The following is a 25,391-nucleotide window of genomic DNA, read 5'->3' as shown; positions in this document are numbered from 1 at the left end:
CTTTTTCTGTTTTATTATCACTGTCAATTTTAGTCTGCATTGTTATGTTGTCTGCTTATTAACATAACCTTTTTATTAACTATTATATATGCAAACTGTATCTTTTGTCATAAGTAAAATTCATTTTTTTTTGTAAGTGAAACTTGTCATTTCTTTCCTTTCCAACATCACCTTCTTGATCCCGAACCGAAAAGCCCAGTGGCTAATAAAGTTGCAGTGCTCAGTCAGTCTGCAACTAAATTGGTATACTCACAGTGCCCAGCTGGCCTGCGACACTGAGGCAGGCTGGCAGTACAATCTGGACACCGCCACTTCTCCCACCTCCCTGGCTGCAGTGAAGTGGAAGTCAAGCCCCTTGCTGAATTCAGCCTGTGGGTCACAGGTTGCCAACTCCTGTTCTAAAACAACCTTATGAAGAGGTCCTTTTTCATTTCAAGGCTGTTATGAGAGGCATAAAGCACTCTAAGAAACAAGGTAATAAGCCTTAATAATGTGCAAAAAGTGTAGTACAGACCATTCCTGCAGTTATTTTTTACTTGACATTTTCAACATGTTGGAAAATGGAAAGTAAAATATTACTTTGGTAGATAATTATCTTTTTTTTTTGGTTGTGTGTGTCAGGTTGCTACATTAAGATGGTAACTGGTACAGTATTTAATGCCAATGAGAGACATGGCACTGTCATCTGGAGTCAAAGGTTAGGTCCCAATGTCTGCAGGCACCCTCCCATTTGCATGTACCCAGTAACACAGCTTCTGGGTCCCCAAAGGAGCAAATGTTTAATATGACATACAGCCTATAGTGCTGCATTTAGAAAGCTTGACTCAAATATCAGATGTCCCTCTCCCACACCAACTCCCAATTTTCACTTTATATAGAAAATACTGCAGCTTGGACTTCACCGTTTCTGAGAGAAGCTCAGGGATTCAGCATACCTACATGTTTTCAGGGAGCATAAGTTTTGGTCTTAAATGTTTTAAAAATAAAAGTGAACTATTTTTAGAAAAATGTGTTAGCAACAAAAGTATTTGTTTTTAATTTTTAAAAAAAAAATCAAGTCTGGGTACAAGTAGGTCTTTATGAGAGGGAGTGGAAAGCCCCTCTCATTCTCAGAAGCCATGTGACAAAAATTACAAAGCATTTTCCTCATTTTGTATGCCACGCATTGAAGATACAGTGACTGTGAAGTAAATCCCCATTTGTGCTCAATTCTATGAAGCTTAGCTGAAGCTGAGGGCTCCTATACATGTGCAGGGAGGTTGCTCTGACACACTGTAATTACAGTGCATGTAAGCGGATTCAATTAATAAAGTCTGCTGGAGCGTGGTAATTCCCATGCTCCACCAGACTCCAGCATCACATACATCAATGCCTCCACACTGAAAAATGGTAGCAGGATGCTTTCAACTAAAGCTCATTTGATCAGCTTTAGTTCAAAGCACCCCACCACCATTTTTCAGCATGGGGACACTGATACACATGATGCTTCAAGTGCTTTTAATTAGCACAGCTCTTGGAGCTGAGCTAATTAAAGCGCCCAACCTCCTGGACCACATCTATAAACACCCTGAGGTTTCTCACTCATAGCAATATTAAAGACTTATCGTTCTCTTTAGAAAACAAGGAGGTGAGGTTCTTTCATGAGAGGTCTTACAAAAAAATTGTGCTTCTCTTTAGAAAGAATTGTAGCCAATATCCTTCACCATAACCTAGATCCAACCTTTTAGACAAAAGACCCTATATGGAGAAGAACATGCCACCAGTATAGTTGAAGAGAGATTCTACAAGCAGGTATCCAGAATTTGCCTTGTAGGAAAACAGCAGTTGTTTTATGTCATCCTATGGGAGTCCTGGAGACTGGGAGGGTGGCGAAGCTAATCTGTCAGGAAATACAATATTGTAGTAGAAAGCCCCCTTTGTACATTTGCCTTCTGGACATTGATGTAACACAAGCCCTTTCTTGCCATCACCCCCCTTCCCCCATTTTGTGCATTTCTTTTTCCTTCTAAGTATTGGCAGAGACCTAGCACACTCATTACATGGGTGTGGCAAGGCTCAGAGCAAACCAGAAAGCTAAAGTGGTTTTCTGTAGGAGAAAACTAGAAACTGTATCTACATATCAATTAAGCGCAGTGTCACTACAGAAAACAAAAGAACTAAAATATCCACTTCAAAGACTGTAAATATATCCTGGTGCTAATAACTCACTTACTGTCCCCAGTAACCTTTGATCCTCACTATCTCACATTGCATTCTTATACTTCAACTGTCTTGTCTTTACCATGGCATTTTATATTTTATGCTTTTAAACCCTTAAGGAATGTACTCCTTGTAAAATGAAGTTACCCCCCAAACCATTGTTAAAAACTGCACTGAAATTGTAATTGTAAAGTGATAAAATCTGCTATACTGGACAGCTGCATTACTGAGTGAATGCGAGTGTATGGTGATCAGTGGGTAATTAAATGGCAACAGCCTAGCCAAAGGAACTTACCATTACAAAACTGTATTCTACAAGCCATTTTAAGCTAATCAAGCCAAGGAACTGATTCCTGGAACTAAGCACCCACCCTATTGACTAGTCCTGTAACCCATGACACAATACAGCCATTCCGTCAAAAAGTCAAGGGTGGACTCTCGAAACTTCAGGTACCAGCAGGCAGAGACCGCTGTGACTAACAGCTGTCATGTACTACTCAAAATTCCCTTGGAACACCAACCTTCAGATTGGGCAGCCAAGATGATGCTGGGGGATCACACCAGTCTGCCAGAAAGGGATAAAGGGCAGTGAAGCATAACCCTCAGTGGTGCCCTCTCATCCAGCACCTGACCTACCAAGAGAGAAGGACAAGCAGGCAACCCCCTTCTAGAGAAGACTTGAAAGAAGCTGACCATCAGCAGCAGACTCCAGGGCCTCGGACAGTTAGATATACTGACACCGGTGCTCTCACAATCACTACAGCAGCTACTATACATGACACTACATGGGTTTAAATGACATGGGTTTGAGTGAGTGAGTGAGTGAGTGAGTGAGTGAGTGAGTGAGTGCGCGTGCACTAAGGCGACCAGTACCACTCATAACTCCAAGTCTGCATTTATGATTTTATTGGTAACTTTACAACCTGTCCAATAAACTAGAATTTATGATGATCCCAAGAGTTGGTCCTTTGTAGCCAAAAATATGAAGCATCTCACTCAGAACCACCTACTAATAATTTCAGCCCAAAAGGTTAACATTTGGCAAAGTTACAAACAACTTAAGACAGGATGCTTGGCAGTCTCATTACAAAGTGTTACCAGTCCTACCTATAAACCCCAATTTTGGAACTATATCCACAATTCTTGTATGTAGTTACTAGATGGTGGTTAGTTACAAATAGCTTAAAAAATACTCGTGCCTTCATCTGAGACTCCCAAGTGATGTGGCCCAGGTCAAGGAAAGCTCTTACTGAAATGTATTTACAGAAAAGACATTACTCTCTAAGAACACAGATTCACAAGTCAGACTCAGAAAGTATGTACTGAATCCAGCCAGCTCCCAGGCAACTGCTGCAAACCTGTAAGGGTTTAACACTACTGACATTTCATAACAGAAAATAATGATGTTCTAGATAGTAAAGATAGCTTTACAATTACAATGGACAGAAAAACTGACCACTGGTCAAGTTCTCTGTATTACCATTTAACTAATTTAGCAGAGTATGTTACACCTGTAAAACCTTACCCAGACTTGTTGTCATGGATTCCAGATCTGCTAAAAACCCTGGAATTTGCTGGAGCTGTTCCTGCAGTTCTATCAGACTACTCCTCTTCTTCTCCCAGTGTGCAGAAAGCATCACAACTTCACTATCAACCAGCTGCAATAATTAAAACCAGTAATAACTAAGATTTTATTTAGTTGCAAAATTATCATCCATTAGCTTATGAAGTTTATGATCATTTTGACTGATTTTTAGAATCCATGCATCCACAGTCCTAATTTCTTTGTGTAGGCATTATACACATTACAATATGTAGACTTTACCATTTATGAACACTTATTTCCATTTATTTTAGGGATACATTTACAAAATAGCTCCTTGCTCCAATTTTAAATGACAATAATAAGAGTGGTGTCACGCTGAAACTTAAGGTCCGAGAACTCCAAATCCAGATTTGGTTTTTCCAACAAGGAAGCCTTAACATTCTAGAAATTAAGATTAAAAAGTGCCTGGGAAGGGGGCCAGGGAAGGAGCTTTAAGGGAATCACTCTATACATAGCAAAGAAAAAGGGTACAAAACTGTCCAAAAGTCTTTTTTTGGACCAAAAAAGTCTATTGCCTTTAAAATACAAGAATGGCATATAACAGGAGTGCTCAACTATTGGCCCACAGAGCTTTCCAAGGGTACGGAAATTTGGCAGAGGGACAGTGATGGCAGCATCAAGTGCCACACCCCTAGAAGCCATTATACTCCTCCCCCACTATTAAAATTTCAAGACCCCTGGAGAATTGCTTGGGCCAAATGACATGGTCCAGCATACATGGGGTCAGATCCATGGCCAGATCTGGGCACACTGGGTTGGATCTGGCACACAGGCGGCTCCATGGCTGGATCTGAATATGCAGGATCAGGCCAATGTATGGCTGGACTGGGTCCACAAACCAATCCAATCCATCAACCCCATGAGGGATCCAGCCCGCGAACAAAACCATGCCACTCATCTGGCCCACAAGACCAGAAGTTTGTGTGCCACTGGTATACAATGATATTCATAACCATGGAATTTCAGAACTGGATATACAGCTGTACCTGGAGGGGAAATATTATTAAAGAATAAATTTTACATTAAAAGTATAAATTCTGAATTAATCAACTCTTTTAGCTCTCTATACCCAAGGGAAAAAACACATTATGGCAAGTTTTCAACACAGAAAACACTTTTCTTCCTATATATCTATTCTGAGGAGAATATGACAACCTTCAAACCTGACAGCTCAAATAAGTGGTCTCATTTTAATTCTGAAACTGCTTTGACACTGTTCATGGACACATCTTGACCCATATAGTTCATGGATAAATATTTCCTTTATTTACTTTGTATGTACTGTGTTCCCTTTAAAAAAAACATTTTAAAAGAAAAAGAAGAAGAGGTACAATCCACTAAAACGTATTCAGACAAAAAACTGCCTCTGCAGTGCCTGATATATGCAAAGGAAAGATTGGAGAGTATAAAACTAAAACCTGTCAAACTCCAATTCTAAAGATATGTGGCGAACTTCAGTATCTGAGAATGGACAAAGGCATTAAGATGATGGGTAAAAATATTAAATATGAAGTTTTCTATTTTAAGGCAGATTTTAGCTTTTTCATTTTTTGTTTAAACGACACACAACTTCCAGTCTGGAAGGTAAAGCTCCAACCTTTTTTTAATCCTTTACATTGCAAAAAGAGGTGAATGTTTTATAGTGGATTTTGTGTTTTAAGTGTCAGGTAATCCTATACCAGAAGCTTTGTTTACTGCCTACAACCTATTTTATTAAAACACAGCACTACCAATGGATAACTATTCCATAAAGGTTCAATGTAGTTTACTAAAACCAACTGTAACCTTTTCCAGTGGTTATTGGAGATGATCATCGAGTTATTTTAATACAAGGGTTTTGGAGGTTTGTTTTTTAAATGTGCTTTCAGTAACTGAGGACAATAATCTAGGTTAAGGGTCAGCAACCTATGGCCTGAGGGCTAGATATGGACCAGGGATCAGGGGCTTCAGAGGCAGGCATTTCTCCCTGTGTTACCATGGGTAAAAGCACTGGCAGAGGTTGGGTCCTAGTATGCTTCCACCTACTCATCTGCGCCAAACTGAGTCAAATCTGGCTCATAACCTTAAAAAATTTGCTGACCACTGCTCTAGGGAAAACAGTCATACAGTGACTTGTACCAGCTTCAGCAATGCCACACCTCCATATTGATGGAACTACCAACAGCATATCTACAGTATCAGAAGCAGCTGGCCCAGAATGCTTGCCAGGCTCACTTGAGCAATTATTTTACTTCCTTTCAAAAAATGATAAAAGTTGAAATGCTGGGAAATAAGTCTGCAGCATTACAAGATACACAAGGCCTTGTCTGCAGAAACCTTGAAGAATGGGAACCTATTTGATAAAGTGACCATGACCAGCTGAAAGGCATATCATCAGCCACATGAAAGAAAGGGCACTGCCAACAGGATGCTTTCAAATAAGCAATTAATTTCCCTCTTGAATCTGAAGAGCCTCACTTTTTGGTATTGCAAGAGAAACTGGACCTACTGAAAGGCCCATATGTGTGATAACTTCAACAAGATTTTAGAAAACCTCTTTGAAGAGACATTCAAAGTTAGAAGAAGTTGAAACAATTGCAAGGGTTAAAAATATACTTATGTCAACTGTCTCCTGATTCTCACTAGAGATACATAATTCTGTAATTTTGTAAATAGCATTATATGTATGTGAAGTCTGATAATGTATGAAGAATATTCACTAATTAGGTGCAAAGGCAAACCATGTAAATAATCCATCTTTACTGATCAATCTATAAATTTTGAAATGACAAATTTGATTTGAGCAGTTTTAAAGGAAAGTGGGGGAATGGATGTATCTATCAGAGTGTGAAAATTCTGACATGCTTTCAAGAATAAACTGTACTTAAAGATGTACTTTAAGATCAGTACCCCAACAGCAATAACTTGACAAGATAAATAAACCCAAACTCAAAGTGAATCACATAAAACATTTCAGACACAGCCTAAATGCACAAGACAACCTCCACTCTAACACTCTAACAAGAATATTCCATTCCATGTTTTGACAGCCATATGAAACTGAATCTTGTTCCCTGCAGGCAAACATGTACCACACAAGATGTATTTGAAGAAAACCAATGCACTGGTCTAGTAGCAGTTACACTTCCTGGAAAACATGCAGACATACATACAAGTGCAATTTTAGTACAGCTGAAACAATCATTCCAGTACTTCACTTGTCAATGCAAAGTTAAAAAAATAAAGAAAAAAAAGAATCATTCCTACAAATTATTATAATGTTAGCACTGTCCATTGCCAAAAATCATCAAGCATTTTCCACGTTATTATGGAATGGATAATATGTTGGTATTGACATAAACCCAAATTAACAGGCAATGAGAAACAAATTAATACACTAGTATAGTGATTCTCAACCAGGGTGCTGTGCCACAAGATCCTTTTAAGGCTGATGCAGGGTGACATGCAATATTAGCACTGTTAGTTGTACAAACATGTACTTGTGATCCACAAGATAAACCCAGAAATTCCAAATAGGAATTCATAGTCAGAAACATTCTGGCCTGTTATGATCTGAGTCCTTTGCAACAGAAGAACTCCTCTTTTTCCATAATCAAAAAATGAGTTAAAGCTACGAGCTGGCATTTTCTGAGTTGCCCTAAGTCTAACAAGGGCTGCCTTGTGTATAAAAAGGTTGAGAACCACTGTATTAGTAGATGGAGATTTAGTAAGCTAAAAACATTGGCCTTCCTTTCTTAAGATCCTGTAGAAAATATGAACACTATAGTAAATTTATAAATAAATCTGTGTTATCTGTAGCATAATAAAGTTCAGTTACGAACCCCACCTAATCCTATGCAGCTAACATTTTTTTTTTTTTTTTTTTGTGTTACAAGTCCAAGCCTGGCTCCTCTGCTCTAATCCCATCCTAACTTAACTTCTTCCCACTATGTTCCCTGCTTACTCCCTCAAGGTCTGGCTCTTGCCTTCTTTGCGTACAAGTCAGACAGCTCACCAGGCCCAGCAGGTGAAATGGTAAGGCTGGAAACAGACCTCATCTTTGTGCCACTAGAAACATTCTTAGGGCAGCACAAAGGCTAAGCAGAGGGATGCACCACAAATGCCCAACTTTGCAGCTGCAATACAGGTAGTATAAAAGGATGCAGCAGACATCTGTTTTCTTTCACATTCTCCAGCTGCCCCAGGCAGGTGTTCCCAGGGTTTCAGGGACCTAATTCTATGTGCCCTAGGAATTCCCATTCCTGGGAGGCACAGGATTGTGCTCCTGAAGACATAGGAGCACCTGTTTGCAGAAGCATGCTCCAGAAATCTCCCAGTAGGAGATTCCCTATGCTAGGGTTTCCCAAACAACGTGTTGCGACACACTGGTGTGCCATCGGACACATTCAAATGTGCTGCAGAATCTTGGGGGGGCGTGGTTCCCGGTGCAGTGTGACTACAGCCAGCGCTGCCACCACTGCTCTGTGCCACCACCTTGCCTCAGCCAGGCCTGCTCGGCTGCTCGGTCAGCGTGCCATGGGGTGGAAAGGTTGGGAAATGCTACCCTAGGCACACATCACACTGATGCACCCAACACAAGGTGCACTTTTACAAATGGAAGACCCTCGGGCTTCTTCCAATTGCTGAGACATATCCTGAGAATCTCTTGCCAGGGGATTCCTGAGGGTGCACATCTGCAAGCAGAGAACACATCCCAGCACAGCTGATCTGCTTTATTTTACTAATGTTTGTTCATAGCCAAACAATTGGAGGACGAGTCTCCGTGCTGTCAAGTTCTATGCACAAAGCCAGTCTGGCCCACAGAAGGTGGGAGCACCAACTGCTTGAATCCTGTAGTCCTTGGCTATATCATGCTCCGTGGAGACAGTGCGCAGAGAATTTCATTACAAAGATCTAATAAGTATAAACATCTACAAACTCAATTTTCAAAGGCTTAAAAACTTGACCAAAACATGGGCAGATTTTAATGGAACAGCTGAAAAGCATATCCCCCCATGAAAAAGATCACTTCACCACATGAAATATTAAAGTCCTGTTACAAATCATAGGGAACACTAAAGCTTCACCTGTTGTTTTTTTTTTGGAGGAGGGTGTGGCAGGACACTTGGGGGTGCCTACCACTTTAAGGGCCAGATCAAACACTCAGCAGGTGTTTGATTAGGGCAGCCATTTTAGAACTCTGGTTGCCTATATAAACAAGAGCAGTTTGCTTGCTGGGAGCCAAGCAAGAAACATTGCTTGGCTGAGTTGCTGCATATGAGCATCTTGCAGGTAGGAGCAGGAGGCTCTGGTCTTGTGCATGGCCTAAAACTGCACCCTGCTGGGAGTGGGTGGTCTGGCGGGACTCCCAGTGGTGTGGGAGCCCCCAGGAAATGCCAGGCCAGTTACCACCCCGGTGAAAGGCAGGTAGGGGTGCTTTAACCTCACTCCTCACCTTTGGGTGGGTCATATGATTCATCTAATCCAGGGAACGCTAGAGAACATTCTTGAAGTGCCTAAGCCTGCTGAAGCGAGTGACCCTGCAGGGCCAGGCACGCTTTGTGAAGTACCAGAGCAAGGAATGAGGGACCCTGATCTGAGTGCAGGCACGTAGCTTAGAACTAACCAAGGGGCCTGACTGGTCAATGCTAGGGCCAGGACCCAGATAGGGGTTAGAAGGGCCAGGAGCCCACTGTGGGGGATGCCCATATACAGCAAAGAAGCTTGGGGTCCCGACTGGCCTGAGATGGGGCCAGGCTTAAAGGGAAGCTGAAGGTCCCAGGGAAGGGGACAGTTGAGTTGGCTGCCTGAGATGCCATTTGCGAGGCTTGGGCTGCAGTGTAGGGGTGGAATGGAGCTGTGGATAGCCCCCACAATATCAGGGTATATAATGGGCAGCCTCCCACCTAATTATCACAATAATATTATTACATCAAGGTGTGGCAGGTGAGTGAGGTGGCTGGCTGACCCGTAGACCAGGGACAAGCCGGTGCTTGCACCAGGTATGAAAGCTTGCCCGTCACAGAGGGCTTTTTCTTTGTTTTTAAAACAAAAGTATAGCCCAAACAGTTAAACTGAGTAAGTTACACACCACTGAAGACAAGAACTTAATGGACAAGTTATAAATGTGGAACTGGTAGCAATACTTATTTCTCCTGCCAGTGGTGATGCGTAGAGGGTGCATGGGGGAACATGTGCACCCCCTGAGAGTGCTGGTGCAGCCCGACAGACGGTGTTCCCTGCTTAGGTGACGGGTGGGGGCAGGTGGCAGTGCTGATGCCGCCCCTAAGAGCACTGGCCAGGGAGCGGGGGCATCAGGAGAAGCGCTGCTGGCACTTCTGGGAGCACTGCTAGCACTCCCTGCCTGCCCGCACTCCCTCCAGGAGGCACTAGTCGCCTATGTGTCTTGCAAAAAAGCCAATAGGCAGCAATTAAATTTGAGTTTGATGGCCTCCACCCATCACATCTTAAAAGATTGCTTCCTCACAATTAGTGTTTTATTAGTCCTACTTTTTTTCTATAAAAATGATTATTCCTAGGTATATAAGACATTGGCAAGTTTAGGATTTTTCTTAAAGAAAAAGCAACTGAAGTCTATGGCATTTCAGCAAGATTCAACTGTCTGTGTTCAAAAGCCCTGCAGAGTTCATTTGAAGAAAACGTTTCATTAAAATGTTTCCCAACAGCCCTAATACATATGCTGTATATACATACAAGAAAGCTTATATGAAGGCAGGATATTCTGTTTGGAGACACTGTTCAATGACTATCACCTCTGCAACTAGAAACTGCTAAAAAGCTTTGCTAGTCAGAAATAAAGCTACCTGTATGGTGGCTTTAACACTCATGATGACTTTATAATACGTTTGGAATGAGGTCTTTGCTAATTTACAGTACTTTCCACTTGCCTAGAACTACTTCCCCTTTATTCCATAACAGTCAAGAATTAATATTTACATGAATTAATGAACTATTGTTTTCTGACATCCTCCTCTTTGCAAATGGCTTGTTCTTAACAAGAGGTCCCCTTCCCCACTTAATCAAGAAGTGACGGACTGACACTTTTCTATCCTGTCTGTCATGTAAGACCATATCCAAAGTTAAATGAGTATTCCCTTTATCCCCTCAGTTAATAGGAGGAACGGGTGAAGAAAGAAAAAGACCCTCGGATCCTCTAGAGTGCCATTTTACTACAGTCTTCACTAGTGTAAGCATACTAGAATCCCTGTGTCCAAGTAATACTTCTGAATGACCATCTTCAGATTCTCAGAGAATCATTGCTGGCCAATGTAACCGACTGCTTCCTAAAAAATTTATAGATTCTGGCTATCTGAACCTGTGATTTTTTTTTTCTTCTCACAAGAGAGCAGCAGCATTCATTCAAACCCTAAGAAATCTTGGGTGAAGGTCTCAACTGAAATGAGCTTTAACAGCACTCAAGAGTTGTCATGTGAGTGCCAGTATGAAGCCATTGCATTACTGTACCAGGGTCATTAAACGAACCTTTTGACTCAACTTTATCTTATCATATGAAGATGCTCTGGAATCCAGACAAAAAGTACCAAGCACCACGGAGTTCCCAAATGCATAAGTAGAACATATGGGACATAGAACTTCAGATATAAACTATGCAACTATTGCAGATGTATCATATTCCTCAATTCTTACTATTGTTATATTATAAATTTTAGATGAAATTAGCATTTCAACTACATTACTGGTAGACTAAGCTGTGACAGATCTAACAAACTGGGGGGGGGAGGGGAAGAATTCTAGAAAGTCTGATTCAACAACTGCATATTAAATACTATATTTAAAAATGCACAATTTTAACAATTTCCCTATCTGTCCAACTACCAGTACTTCCTTTAAAAAATGTTTCACATTTTTAAAATGTACTAACAGCAGTAAAAAAAAAAAATTACCTCTCCAGCCTTTGCACATTCCTTGGCTCCTCTATGAAGGGCTGCCCACATATCTTCATACCTGAACAAAAAGGAAGATGAAAGTCTATTTGTGGTTACACTCTCTCTAAATTCAGCTTCCAATTTAAAAAGTTCTGGTGTATGTTTGTTTCAGTTGATCACTATATGTATACATGTAGCAGTTTAATACAAATTGTAGCTAAGTAGTGTCAAAAAGCCCAAGGCTGAATTAATTCAGTCTTTGCAGGTTAGTTTAAGATGTAGAGATTAAACAGAGAAACAACTGGATGCACATTCACTTTTGATTCAGGAAATGCAGTGGCTCAGGCCAGAAGCCAGGGAGAACTGGAGCATGGCTCTTTGGCACATAGCTAGCACAGCCTCTGTGTGTGCTTCCTCTTCCTGCTGGCCTCAAGGTCTCTGGAATTTTTAGTCCAGACTCACAGCAGCAGGATTCTGCAGGGTTAATCATCACTTCCTTTTTCTGCTTCCAGACACAGGCAGGGGCTGCTTCCAGGTGCCTCCAGGATTTGTAGTCCACAGTTGCAGCCAGCAGTAAGTCTGAGCAGGAGGAGGATTGTTTAATGCGACTCCATGGCCCTAACCCCCAGCTCAGGTTTGCCTGGGGTGTTTCCTGCCTCCTGGGGCAGCCCCTGCCTCCTGCCCACCCCCCAATCCCTTCTCTGCTGAAGCAGACAGCCCAGTCCAGGGCTGGAAAGCATGCTGGGGGACTGTGATATAACTTGAACCAGGAACTGAGAGAAACAAACAGGACTCAACAGACACTGTAAATAGACTTAGAAGGTACCAGTTTAATTTTTTTAAAATAATCCTATAAAACTATACTGGATTAAAAATTTGAAACCCCAAAGCCCAAATTTACAAGTTGCTTAAGTAATTTGGCAAATACATCCTGGAGAAAAAGAGGAGGTCATTTAGCTTTGACAAATAACTATTAGAGAGAAACTAAAAAATATCAAATTTTATATCTAAAATATTTTATATTTACTATTCCTATGAGCATTAGCAAATGCCACAACCAAAGAAAAAACTAAAAACAAACACAAACCATTTCATAAGTGCTGCTTACCTTTATAAGTCGGATACATTTTTAATTTCTCCATCCAGTTGTTACTAAGACTTAAGATACTCTTGGTAACAGGATGCAAAAAAACATGTTTGGTAAAAATAAGTGAGTGCCAAGTAATTTTATCCCCAAAATTACAAATCTAGGGGCAAAGCAAGGAAATGGAAGGCCTGTTCTTAATCCTTACAGTGCCAATTCAGGGATGCGGCTACCACAATTAAGAGGCACTATGATTAAAGACACGGAAGTAATTTAAGGAGGGCGAAAACAAGTAATATGGTTCCTTCTATTGTAACTTCTTCTGTATGCTTCTGTAAACAACTTTCAAATGAGAATGGGGATCTTCTCCCACTAGGTAAAACCAAAATGAATTATTCCCACCATTAACTGAAACAGTTTATACATGGGCAATGGAATTTGATTTAAAGCTGTGGCAAGTCCTGTTTGATTTAATATAAATTTCTTACCACTAACTCTTGAAGCTAAGTAACTGCAATTAAATACTATGAAGCCAAAGAAAGTTTATCCTGGTTACTTAAAAATAGATATTCAACATTCCTAAAACAGACAAACTAATAAATATTAGCGCTCTTATTTCAACTAAATTCCACTGTTAGCTAGCGTTAGCTTATGTCCCTTCTGCAGTGGTACATGGTCTCAAACATAGGATGTAATGGAGGAAGCTGCTAATATTTTGAATCATTACAGGGTTTTTGGTTGTAGCCATGTTGGTCTAAGGACATAGGCAGGTAAGCTTCTTTGGGTAGATTCCTGAAGAAGGGTGCTTGTACCCAAAAGCTTGCAAATAACCTTTTTCCAACTACTCAGTTGATCTAATGAAAGATATCACATGTACCCAAAGAACCTTGCCTTGAATCACTACAGGGTTTTAATATACTATAGTTTTACTTCAAGAAAATGATTAACACTAATTTTTCAGCAGTGTGGGGGTTTTTTGTTTTTGGTTTGTTTGTTTTTTTACAAAGTCCATTTTACTAGTTATGCAGAAGTCCAAGTTACTAGTTGTGCTTTTCAAACTGAGAAACAGGATCAGAATTTCTCCTGGTTTGCTCAGTTTAGAGACTTACGTTCTTTCATGATTTTACTTAGAATATTTACTCACATACCTCACATCCCTTTTTACCCCAAAGCAAAGCTCCAAAATTGGGTGTGAAGTGGAAGGGGTGCCTGAAGTGAAGCTGATATTTTTGGTGCTAGAAGCTAAAAGGAATAAAAGCATGCAGACAATGGCTGCTACTTCTCTCTGGCTACAGCAAACAAAAGGGGAGGAGTTCTATGTGAATCCTCTAACAGTCCCCAAGGAATCTGCACTAGCTATTAGCTTAATATTGTAGCTTGTACCTGAAGCAGCAACTGAGCTGCTTCAGGGCAAAGTGAACTGCTACATGCAGTTTGTAGTATCCCAATGAGGCTTGTGGTGTGGAAACCGTGCTTAATTAGTTACAGGAACTTATACAAAGAACTATTTATAGCGGGAACATTAAACATGCCTTGTACTCTGGCCTGGATCCATCCAGAGACATATGGCAGCTCTGACCTAGGGCATGCAGCAGCAGCAGCACCACCACCACCTATAGCTCTGGCATGGCACATGCAGAGCAGCTTCAGATCCCACCATGTCCTTGGTGTCACAGGCGAAGCTGCCACCAGACATGCTCTGTGCTGCAGCAGCAGCTCTAGCTCCAGCACAGGGAACATGGTGGTGGCAGGCTGGCAGCTGAGGAGCTAGGGGCAACAGTAGTGACAAAGGGCAAAGTGGTTGGTGGGCAACTGGGGCATCAGCTCTCACTTGCCTTCCTGCTGCTGACGGCCACGTTCATCAGGACCCAAAAATCCTGAACTCTGCAATGGGTCATGCCCCCTAACTCGCTGTGGCCCACCCCACAGCTAGATAGAACAATTCTGCAACCTGGACCTGCCCCACAGGCAGGGTGTAAATTAAGGGAGAGCTCAGAGGGGCTGAGCCTCCCCCATAAGAGATGATAGCCCCCCGTAAGATTTAAAAATCAACCTGGGGTGGGGGGGGTCTCCAATCAGATTACTTCTTCACTTAGGTGGACTTGTTAATCAATGAAATGGCTTTTTTTTTTTTTGCAGACCTCCTGCCCCCAAGAGTTGACTCCATGAGTGTAATTCAAACTGTATCTACAGGCCATGTTTGACCCTTTTGATTTACAGTAAAGAAGTCAGTCTTGCAGAGACGGGAGGAAAATGATACTCAACCAGAGTGCCAGGGCACCCTGGGGTGCCACCAGATCCTTTGAAAGGTTCCACAAGGTGCGAGCAGATGAGCAGACAATATAAGCAGGTAAAACAGGCCCAGGCTTGTCCCTGCCTGGACAATCCTGCAATACCTTCCCCCACCACCACTGCCCTGTGTAAGGAGGTAAATATAAATTTAAAAAATCTGTTTGTTTTTTGGAAGGCAGATTGTAGACAAGGTACATGTCTTTCGTGGGGGCACAGTATTGGGGGCATACCTCTTTCAGCAAGTTGGCAAAATTTAAAATTTCACTTAATGATCATCCTTCATTGGCTTAACACTCATGAGTTGGTCTTTTCTCCTCACCTGTATGCATAGATACATTGTATAGTCAACAACACTAATGGTCTGTATTGACAATCTTTCAGAATACCTGTAAGAGCTCTGACAAGATACCCTTTTTTTCCCAAACTTTAAGCAGAAGCCAGTATTCAAAAGACTCCAAATATTCCTCTTTTCTATATTAAATATTTCCACTTCTCAGAACATGCTTTTTAAACTTAAAATTATTCTGTGTAAAATTTTAGATGTAAAATGGTCAAAGTGGTTATTATTCTTTCTTCCTATAAAACTTTTCCCAAATTCAGACAAGAACCATTTGTTTAAACTACTTTACCATTGCCAGATAATAATTAATTCCCAATGAGCATAAATATTTTTGTAAGTCTTTACCCATAAGAGTAAAATTACCAAATGACCTTGCTATACTTACACACACAATATCTTACTACTCTCATTAAAAATTAGAACATTTAGAAAAAAGCTATATCATACTAAGCATAAGGAACATGGTTTTCACCTATAAGTCGAGACAAATTATTTTTCAGGATGTCTTTCCAGCCACAGTTATTCTCCTCTATGAAAAAACAAATAGTAGAAATTTATTTTCAAAAGAGATTATTCTAGAATCCTTAGAGTTATTTTAAATTAATATCTCTCTATTTAAAAAATGGGGAGGGGGTAAAGGATCCACTTTTCTGAGTTAGTTGATATCTACTAAAATAGGTGAAGTATTGCTTCTTTGATACTAAGAATTCTTCTGCCATCAGGTGTTTCTAAAGTCTTACAGCCTGTTCCATTATGATAAAGATCACAGCTGTGCCAAATGGATAACTTAGGCAAAAGGATCTTGCTGTATGATCAAACACTCTTGTAGTCTCTTTGTAAACCCAGGAACAGTCTAGTCAGAAAACCGCTATTTGCAATAGCTTTACAATTTACAACTGAAAATACTATGAAATGTTCCATACAAAGAATTAATCACAACATGCCTGGAATAGTACAAATTGATAAAGCTGCAGTCCAGTCTGTTTAAAAAAGTGGAGGGAAAAGATACTGTTCTACAGCTAAAAAGAAACACCGACGCACACAAAACAGGAACCTGCCCTAAGAACTGCCCTAACTGACTTGAACATTTAACTAAATAACCAAGAGAGATAAGCTTGTGAGCTATTTCTTACTAAGAATTGTGTACTAAAGGACTGCCAAATATCTCCAATGTTTAGTTAAGGCACAAGTAATCTTTTAACAACATGAAGAAAGAATTATTCCATGAATAATTTCTTGCATGAGCTTGGATGTTTATCCCCACAAGAAGCTTGATACTGTGTTCCCATTTTAACAAACTATTTACACAAGTGCAGCTTTGGCTATTATTAAATTTGTATAACCAACAAATTAATTTGTTAGTTTAAATATAATGCTATTTGGTGATGAGAAACTAGCAGTTTTGTGAGTGATATCTTTAATTAAACCAACTTCATGATTGGAAAAAAGTCTTAGAACCTTAGCAGATATTAAAATAATTGTGCAATTTGGATTTGAGATTTTATGCCCCATCCCAAATACTGAATGTCCTGCCATGACACATGTACATGGCACAACATGCAATGTTTGGGATGGGGCATAAAATTCCTCAAATCCCAATCATGCAACTCCTAGAGTTAAAACTGAACTGGGGGCTTCTCCCAGGTCAGTCCCACAGATCACACAGCACGTAGCTGTATCCTGAACTCCAGGGTGTCCAATGCCCAATCCCACAACACAGCCAAGCATAACAATCAGGCATGGTGCAGCACTGGGTCTAAATGCCTGGGGCACTGGCTGCCTGAGATCTCTTGTTTTTCATGGCATCTTTACACAGGGTTAAGATGTGAAGTTAGCTGCCCTAACTTTAATTAGGGCAGCTCTGAGAGCCACTCTAAAAGCACCTGCAAAGTCTCATGTATTCAGCATCCTGCACTTCAAAATTGAGGCAGGGCACCTTAACTAAAGCTTGTTCAATGAGCTTTAATGTGGAACCTCTTTGTGGCTAGTTTGTCATTTTATGGAACTACAAATTGCAATTTGGCATGCATTGAGCCAATTTACTGCATGATTAACATGTCAGTTGTGCCATAAATGCAACATCTGCCAAGCCTTTAGACAAGCTTTCAAATGTAGTCCATTCTTCTGAAGAACTAAAAAGCTTTTCAGAAGTTGTTCTGTTCTTCAGAAGAATGTGCTGCATTTAAAAGCCTTACTAAGATTATCCCAACCCACCAAAAATCCTTGCCTTTCATGTTTCCTGGACTGGGGGGGAAAGGAGGGCAGGGGCAGAAAGAAGAAGCTCAAAGAGGGAAGAGAAGCCCAGGGACCCTGGCAGCAGCAGAAGACTGATGAGAGGAGCACCACTTGGTCTGGGAGCTTGAGGGGTTTGCAGGCTAACCTCTCAGGGCCCACATATGGCCAACAGGCTGCCAACTGGACAGCACTATGTCATTTATTAATAACTGGAATGGGAGAGATAATTTGACAGTTTAGGAATCAGCCCTTTTGGACAGCCATGATGTAAACTAAAGTCTACAAAGTAGAGAGCATAAAGAGCTCCAAAAGTATTTTACAGATCAAGAGCAGAACCTCCAATAGCAGCTACTACTGACATGGATTTGAATGACCTTTCAACAGGCACTCAAGCAAAGAAATAACTATGAGTAAGCTAGAGTTGAAGATATTATGGCAGATTTATTTTAAAGATCTAAAGTAATCTGAGGGGCTTAAAATATCGTCTGATCTGAATTTTTTTTTTTTGACAAAAGATTTTACTGCAGAAAACATATCTAGCATAATACAAAATAACATGATTTTTCTTGCTGAAGATGAGACCAGATGTTTTGCAGGGGACAAGACCATGTTGGAGAAAGATTATTGAAAGCTTAGAAGTTCTTGCACTTGATCAAATAAAACACACTTACATTGATTCTGAGATGGGAGGAAAAAAATAGGTCGGAATGTTTTTCATATACATTTCAGAATCTCTTCAGAATTAGATGGTTCTCCCAGCTGTGATATTTCTAACTCCCCATCGCACGTACATTGATTGCCCTAAAAATGGCTTCCACAAGCTTGTTGGTCTTTCTACTAGTTAAGTAAGAACCCAACATAGGGCACAGATAAGTGAGCTTCAATGACATAAATAATTTTTATAACTTTAATGAACGTACATTACAGCACTACAGGATTTTAAAGTGTAATACACTTATTTTGGTATTAGCTTTGACTGCTAACTTTATATTGCCCATGCAACCTTGTCTCTACCCCCACAACTTCTACACGTTATCATACAGATTCTACTTACATGTTTACATACTACCTTTTCCCCTCCTATAGCATTCCCCATCTCATTCATAAGACACGTAATGCTCAGGGTTGAAACAGAGGTTCAATATTTTTAACCTTCTGATTCAGTTAGTAGCCCCTGTCTGATTCAGTTAGTAGCCCCTGTATTGCATACAAAGTCTGCACACAATTCAGAATATCAGACAACCTCACCTTGCCCAACTTTTCATCCAAACCAAACTCACCACTATTCAAAAGACTTGGCAATCTTTTCTTAGCGACAGATGCAAAACCTGCCAACACATCTCCACTGTTAACAATCAGCAGCCCCACAATAAACCCATAGATCCCTTACATGTGATATTACATGATCAAATGGCACCATATGCCCCATGATAACTATGTGGGAGAAACTAGACAAAACTATGCACCAGTCCTTTTCACTCTTTCTGTGAGAATTCAGAGAGATACAAAGACCAGTAGGAATACAGTTTTCTGACTTCACCACCCTTGCACTCAGAGAAATTTAAAAAACCCAAACTACCAACCTTTAAAAGACAAACTTGGGAATACAAATTCATAAGCTGTCTGGACCCTAAGAACCAAAGACTGAACACTGATATTGACTTTATAGCATATTGTAACCGACCCTAGTGGTGGCCAACCTTTTTGGCAGGTATGCCACAAGTTAAGCCCCACCTCTCCTCAAGTGTCACTCTGATCCCTGTCCCCCAGAGGTATTCCTGAGGCCGCTGCTACACATTACATATATTATACAATTCACTGGTTAACCATGCAACAAATTTAAACTGGTCACACATGGAAAGTAATCATCACACCATAAAATATAAAGAGAGCCAAACAGTTACAAAGTTAGTGCTTGAAAATATACAACACCATTATAGCTGGTTTCTATCCGATTTTAATTTGAATGTGTTTGCCCTGATAGTGTTTGTGCTCTGGAGTCAGAACAGAACAATAGCAGGAAGGGTTGAATTTCCAGACATGCAGAGCTGAGTGGCAGCAGGATGCTTCTGAGAGAGGAAGTGTCATCAGCAAGACCCAGGTCCTGGCCCTGCAACCACTGCAGTTTCATACAGGAAGCAAAGATCCAAAGCCCTTAATTTGGCAGCAGCTAGAGTGCCAGTGAAGTCTTCACCTGGCCTTTGGCAGAGACTCCTCCTCTTGCAGAACTGTCCTGCTGCCTTTCCATGCCGCTTAAGGCTCGAGCCCCCTGCCTCCATTCTACTGTGTGCCTGGGGTTCACATGCCACACAGCAGTTGCCCATAAAAACATGTGCTGTGGGTTGGTCACCTGCTTGATTGCTTTGCATGTCTTGGACTGAAAATTAAAGTCACACACGAGTCTTTGGCTAGGGGGTCCAGGTCCCTTATCAGCTGTGATAGCTTTGTTATTTTTCTGGCCATGGCTATAAAAGGTGTCTTTACCCTGTGACAGCCTCATTTAAGTCGCCTTGTGAGGCAGCACCTCAAGGTACTTTCAGCGATGGGTTTGCCATATGCCCAGCAACAGCTTCAGGGCTCACACTTCCCATGGGACAGAAAAAGCAGGACCCTGCCTTTCTAATAGGGTACTGTCTTCAGTGTCATATACTCTGTAGTAACTGGTACCTCCATGCCCCAGGATGGAACAGCACTCTGGCATCTGCACAATCTCATGACGTGGCACTTTCAGAGACCAAGACACTAACAAGAGGACTTGCACCCTTGGGCAACTGTATGCCAGCGACTGCCTGAGAAGTATCACTAGTATAGTCCTGAAGCAGCCTGCTCCCCCATCACTAAGCAACCTTTTCCATGGGAACTCTTTTAATGGGAATCCCCTGGTCAGACCATCACAGCCTGTGGGGGGCACAATCCAGGTCAGTGCGATTCCATCGGGAAGTGGAATGAGGTGTCCCCAAGGTCTCACTCTGGATCAGTGGTGCATGATAGGATTGTAGTGTCATGATGGGGTACAGCAGGGTTAGGAACTCCCTGTGGAGCAGTGTTACTGGAACCCCAGGTATGGGCAAAGCTGGGGTCACCAAGGGGCCCCAGGACTGTGTGGGGTGGCACCAGAGCACATGGGGGGTGCATAAGGGATGCCCAACTGTAGTTCTGGGGGCACGGGCCAATGACAGGGCTGGTCTCACTCTAGACTCCCTGGACTTGCAGGTTGCTGTGAATAGATATGTCCCAGACTGGAACTGTCAGGCTGGGTTAGTCCCAGGCAAAAGCATAACTATCAAGTTTGGTCTGGGAAAAACCTCCCAGCACCCTGAGGGGTGTGTGGTCAGGGGTGGGGCAGAAAGTAGGCTGACCAGTCCTGAAGGCCAGGGAGAAGAAAGGAAGGTAGTCAGTCTTACCTGTACTGAGGAAGCAAAGACGTGAGTGGTGCTGTTTCTGTTTCCTGCACTGGACTACATAGGGATGTTTTCCCACTCCCCTCTCTGTAGCCAGTTCTTCCCCTCCATCCTTCTGGCTGGGCAAGTGCACGGCTTTTTTCCCTAACCCCTTTCTCCCCCTCATCCCAATTAGGCACATAGCTGTTTCTGCCCAGTCCCTCTAGCTGGGCTGACTTTGCTGCTGAGCAGGATACAGGATGGTCTCCCAGCTGGGACTGCACAAACCTGACAAGTGGCAACATGCCCCTCCAACCCCAGACCTTGCCCCACCCCTCCTTTCATTTTGCTTGCAGTCTTCCTGCCCCAGCCCTCATTAATACCACAGACAGCAGTTGTCCATGCCACAGCATGGCCACACCTAATCTACCCCGTTCTTTTTCTTTTGTCCTACAGGCAACAGTGACCCTCTTCCCTTTTGATCGATCCTGATCTCCCATTAGTCAGATACCTCCTTCTGTTGTTTGTCTACTACCCCTGAGAATCTCTCTCCCCTACAATTTCAAAGTCCTATGCGCTGTTTTTAATTATCCTTCTGTCTGAGTCTTCCCTCAGACGCAATGAAAAAGTCTTTGCATTCAAAACCTTGTCTATCTTTATCCCAACTGTGCAGTTGGTACAATAAATGATATCACTCATAAAGATCCATACCTCAATAAGAAAATTACTATTATTTTCATAATCTTAATTGCCATCAGTTCCCCTATAATATTTAGACTGTGAAAAGAAACCATGGAAGACAGATACTATTATGAAAAAAGAGGAACATACCTGCTGAGTAATTCCAGTCCAGCAGAAAACTTTGGCAAATACTCAACACTCCTATAAAAGGAATCATAAAAATTACAGAAGTTAAAAAAATAACAACAAATAATATTGCCTGATCAGCTCCAAGTTAGTGCAGGATTGTTCCTTACAGAATTAGGAATCTTTAGTATGAAAAAAAAGAGGTCATGATGGGGATAAGAGAGTGGCAGTTTTCAAATATCTGAAAGGCTACAGTACAGTATATTGGGGAAAAAAAATGTTCTGCCTTGCCACAAAGGGCAGAACAAGTTGCAATGTGTTTAACTACAGCAAAAGTAGATTAGATGAAATACCAGGAATTAGGGGGAGGCCACAAAAAAAAAAAAAAACAAACTACATCAACAACAACCTAACTCTCATAAAAGCAGGATGACAATGAAACAAACCAACTAGAGAAATTATGAGGTTGGATATGCATTTATCTGGGATGGTTCAGGAACAGTGAATCCTATCAGTGTACAAGGAGTTTGACCAAATTAGGTCCTTTGATTCTATAAATGTTATCCACCATGTCAAGAACCACCACACCCAAAACAATCAATCATAATGTTTTAGTGTAGGTTATAAGCACATGTAAAGGCGGCACTTTCCTAAAATTATTATTCCACCTCTTCCCATCAAAATATTTTAGCCTTAGCCTACATTATGAACATGTATCAAGCTTTTAGTTGCAAGATGATTTAAGAATACATATAAAGACTTCCAGCAAATTACAGTTCACAAGCACAGTTAAACTGATTTAATGTTAATAACTGATAGATACATATACTCTTCACTTTATTAAAGAAGTTATATGAAATACATTCAACACATTAAAAACATTTAAACTAATCTTTATGTACAATGTATTCCAGTTATTCACACCAGGTAGGTACATAATGTTCATAATACAATGCTATTACCAATTTACATTGGAAAAAGGGTGGGAGGGAGTAGGAGAGGGGGTTATTTACAAAGCAGCTTTCAGCCCCACTGTCTACTTTGTAACTGACTGTACTTTCTTTCTCTGCACCAAAAAAAGAAAATAGGAAGCAGCTGTCAAAGGGCTGAAGCATTGAAAAGAACAGTTGGTGAAGGAGTTAGGCACTTTCAGGGCTGCTCCCTCTCATTTTCAAGGCTCTTAATAATCAGTTTAATGCTGCAGTCAGAAGCCTTGAAAATGAAAAGAAATAGTTCAGGGCTGCTAATACCACAGTATTGACAGGTCTGCGTACATATTGTAAGCAATGTTCATTAAGCATACACATCCAGGTAAATGCCTATCTTATTTTACATCTGTTAAGCTTTGTGCTTAACAGATTAGGCAGTATCTACAAGAGGAGTGTCCTTTTCCATCAACAGCTATTATAGTAATAATGTCAGGAAAAAGACAGATATGACTTTGCATTAGAAAACACTGCAAATGACTTTCACCAGATTCCTGGAGGCGAATCTAGGAATTCTCTTCTGAAATACTTTTTATTATAACAACATTGTATAACACATTGTTTTAAGCCTGCAAGGATCTTCTTTCTGTTCTGAAGCTAAAACCTGGCAAATCAGGAAATAAACACCACAGTGCTTAATAGTCACAAAAGTACTGCAGTTCTTGTCATACAAATGCACTGGAAATGCTTAATGCTGTGCAACAGAACACATCAACTAGAAGGGCCAAAGTTGAAGCTGGCTGGCTGATCTCAAACAGCATGAAGTAAAAAAACTCTATCATGCTAAACACTGCCCAAGCATGGGGAAGTTTGATTATCGAAGGGACAGTCTCTTAAATTTCAAAGTCACATAACCCACTGTGTGTGTGTCTACTACAGGAAGAGTTTAGGACACTCTTCCTATAGTACGTATATAGAAATGATGTGTTAAACCATGTTTTACGAAAATATATAAGTGAGAGAGAGCTCTCCATAAAAACCATGAAAATACCTCTGTTTGCTTTCTTTGACTTCTCTCGATTTGTCACCCAAAGTCTTCAACCTGTAAGGTCAAGCAAAAGTATGAGACTCCTGCCAGCTGACATGAAAGAAACACAATTCAAAAGAGCATCACCTCTGGGTGCCTTTTAACTACCATCTGACAGGGACAAGTGATTGTTCTACTCAGGCTGGTCCTGGAAAGGGGTGTCAAAGGCACCCGAAGGGCGTGGAAGCACAGAGTCTATGGGGGGCACAGGTAAGACATCCCAGGCCCGGGGGGTAGCAGTTAGGCTAGCAAGAGGTCACTGCAGGGGAGTCGAGAAGGAATTTTACCCCAGGGTCGAACCAGTATGGACTGTGGGAGTTTTTCCTTTCCTCTGTAGTGGGGGACATGGCCCTCTCCCCATGATCTCTTGAGTGTATATTGACATTTACAGAAGTGGGACGTTGGCTGCTGTGGTTCCCCTGATTTACCTGTGCCAGGTTCAGGCATTAGGTCTTATTGTGTCAGGATTGAGAGTAGTCTTATTGTAGGATTTAGATCGGTGGTTCTCAACCTTTTTTGAACCAGGACCCATTTGTAAACACTGATCGCCAGTCCCAACCCAGTAAATAGTTTAAGTAGAAAACAGTCCCCTGGCCCTGCTGGTGCCCCTCACTTCTGATCCACTGGCCCACACCCACAGTGTGTGGGGCACAGGGTGGGTGTGTGGGACAGAGGGAGCCCCAAGCAGCCCCTTACTGGCTGGAAGTCTGCCATCCTGCAAGGGAGAAGCCACCGTTTTCCACATTTTTCTCCTTTAAAGGAGAATCCATTTTTTAAAGTTGGTCAATCCATTTTTTAAAGCTTTCTCGTGACCCATGAGTTGAGAAACACTGGTTTAGATGAGGGCTGTGTGGGATGGTCTGTCCAGGGCTGACCATGCCTCAGGCAGGGGGCTGGATGAGGTCTCGGGAGGTCCCCTCCAGCCCCACCTCTCTCCTCCGAGATGGTTGTTCACATGCTGGACTCCAACAGCCACCACGGTCCAACGAGCCACAGAGCGTCTGAGGCAAAGGGCATAACAGGACACAAGGTGTGGGGCCAGACCAGGGGTGTAGGTTGTAGCTGTGCTGGTCTAAGGACACAAGCAGGCAAGGTCCTTGGGGTAAATCCAATCTTTTATTAGACCCACTAAAATAGTTGGAAAAAATCTTCTTTGCCAGCTTTCAGGCACAAACACCCTTGCAAAGAAGCGAAGAAGAAACCTGGCAAACAAGGATTTTTCCAACTATTTTAGTAGGTCTAATAAAAGAGATTGTATTTACTCCAGGGACCTTGCCTGGGGCAAGACCAGGCGCTGGAAGGTGACCCTACACCTCGGTTTTCCAGCTTTAAAAACCTGGCCATAGGAGGAGAGCTTTCCTCCCCCCTTTCCTTTCTGGCGGGGAGGTTGAGGCCCTTTTTAATGCCAAACCTCCCCCCCACGCCGTGACGCTATCAGGCATTACCCCCACCCTGGCACAAGGGGGGGTGAGAGCTGCCCCCTCCCCCCGCGCCTGAGGGTAACGGTCTCAACACCCCTCCCCCGCGCGCGCCCTGCCCTGCCCCGCCT

At 41.8% G+C, this 25,391-nt stretch overlaps 1 protein-coding gene across 2 annotated transcripts in view; it reads right to left on the bottom strand.

The window, feature by feature from the left end:
• Positions 1-25,391, bottom strand: part of DTNBP1 (dystrobrevin binding protein 1) — a 151,141-nt gene that overhangs the window by 120,591 nt on the left and 5,159 nt on the right. For both annotated transcript variants that reach the window (XM_019523016.1, XM_019523009.1), the window contains exons 2-5: positions 23,807-23,857; positions 21,854-21,904; positions 11,710-11,770; positions 3,725-3,857 (exon numbers count right to left, since the gene is read on the bottom strand). In XM_019523016.1, the coding sequence (XP_019378561.1) occupies positions 3,725-3,857; positions 11,710-11,770; positions 21,854-21,904; positions 23,807-23,857 (296 nt within the window). The remainder of the gene's footprint in view (positions 1-3,724; positions 3,858-11,709; positions 11,771-21,853; positions 21,905-23,806; positions 23,858-25,391) is intronic.

Source organism: Gavialis gangeticus, unplaced genomic scaffold, assembly GCF_001723915.1.
Source record: "Gavialis gangeticus isolate Ggan-Ray unplaced genomic scaffold, GavGan_comp1, whole genome shotgun sequence".
Classification (NCBI taxonomy): Eukaryota; Metazoa; Chordata; order Crocodylia; family Gavialidae; genus Gavialis; species Gavialis gangeticus.
This window is presented reverse-complemented; position numbering and strand designations above follow the sequence as displayed.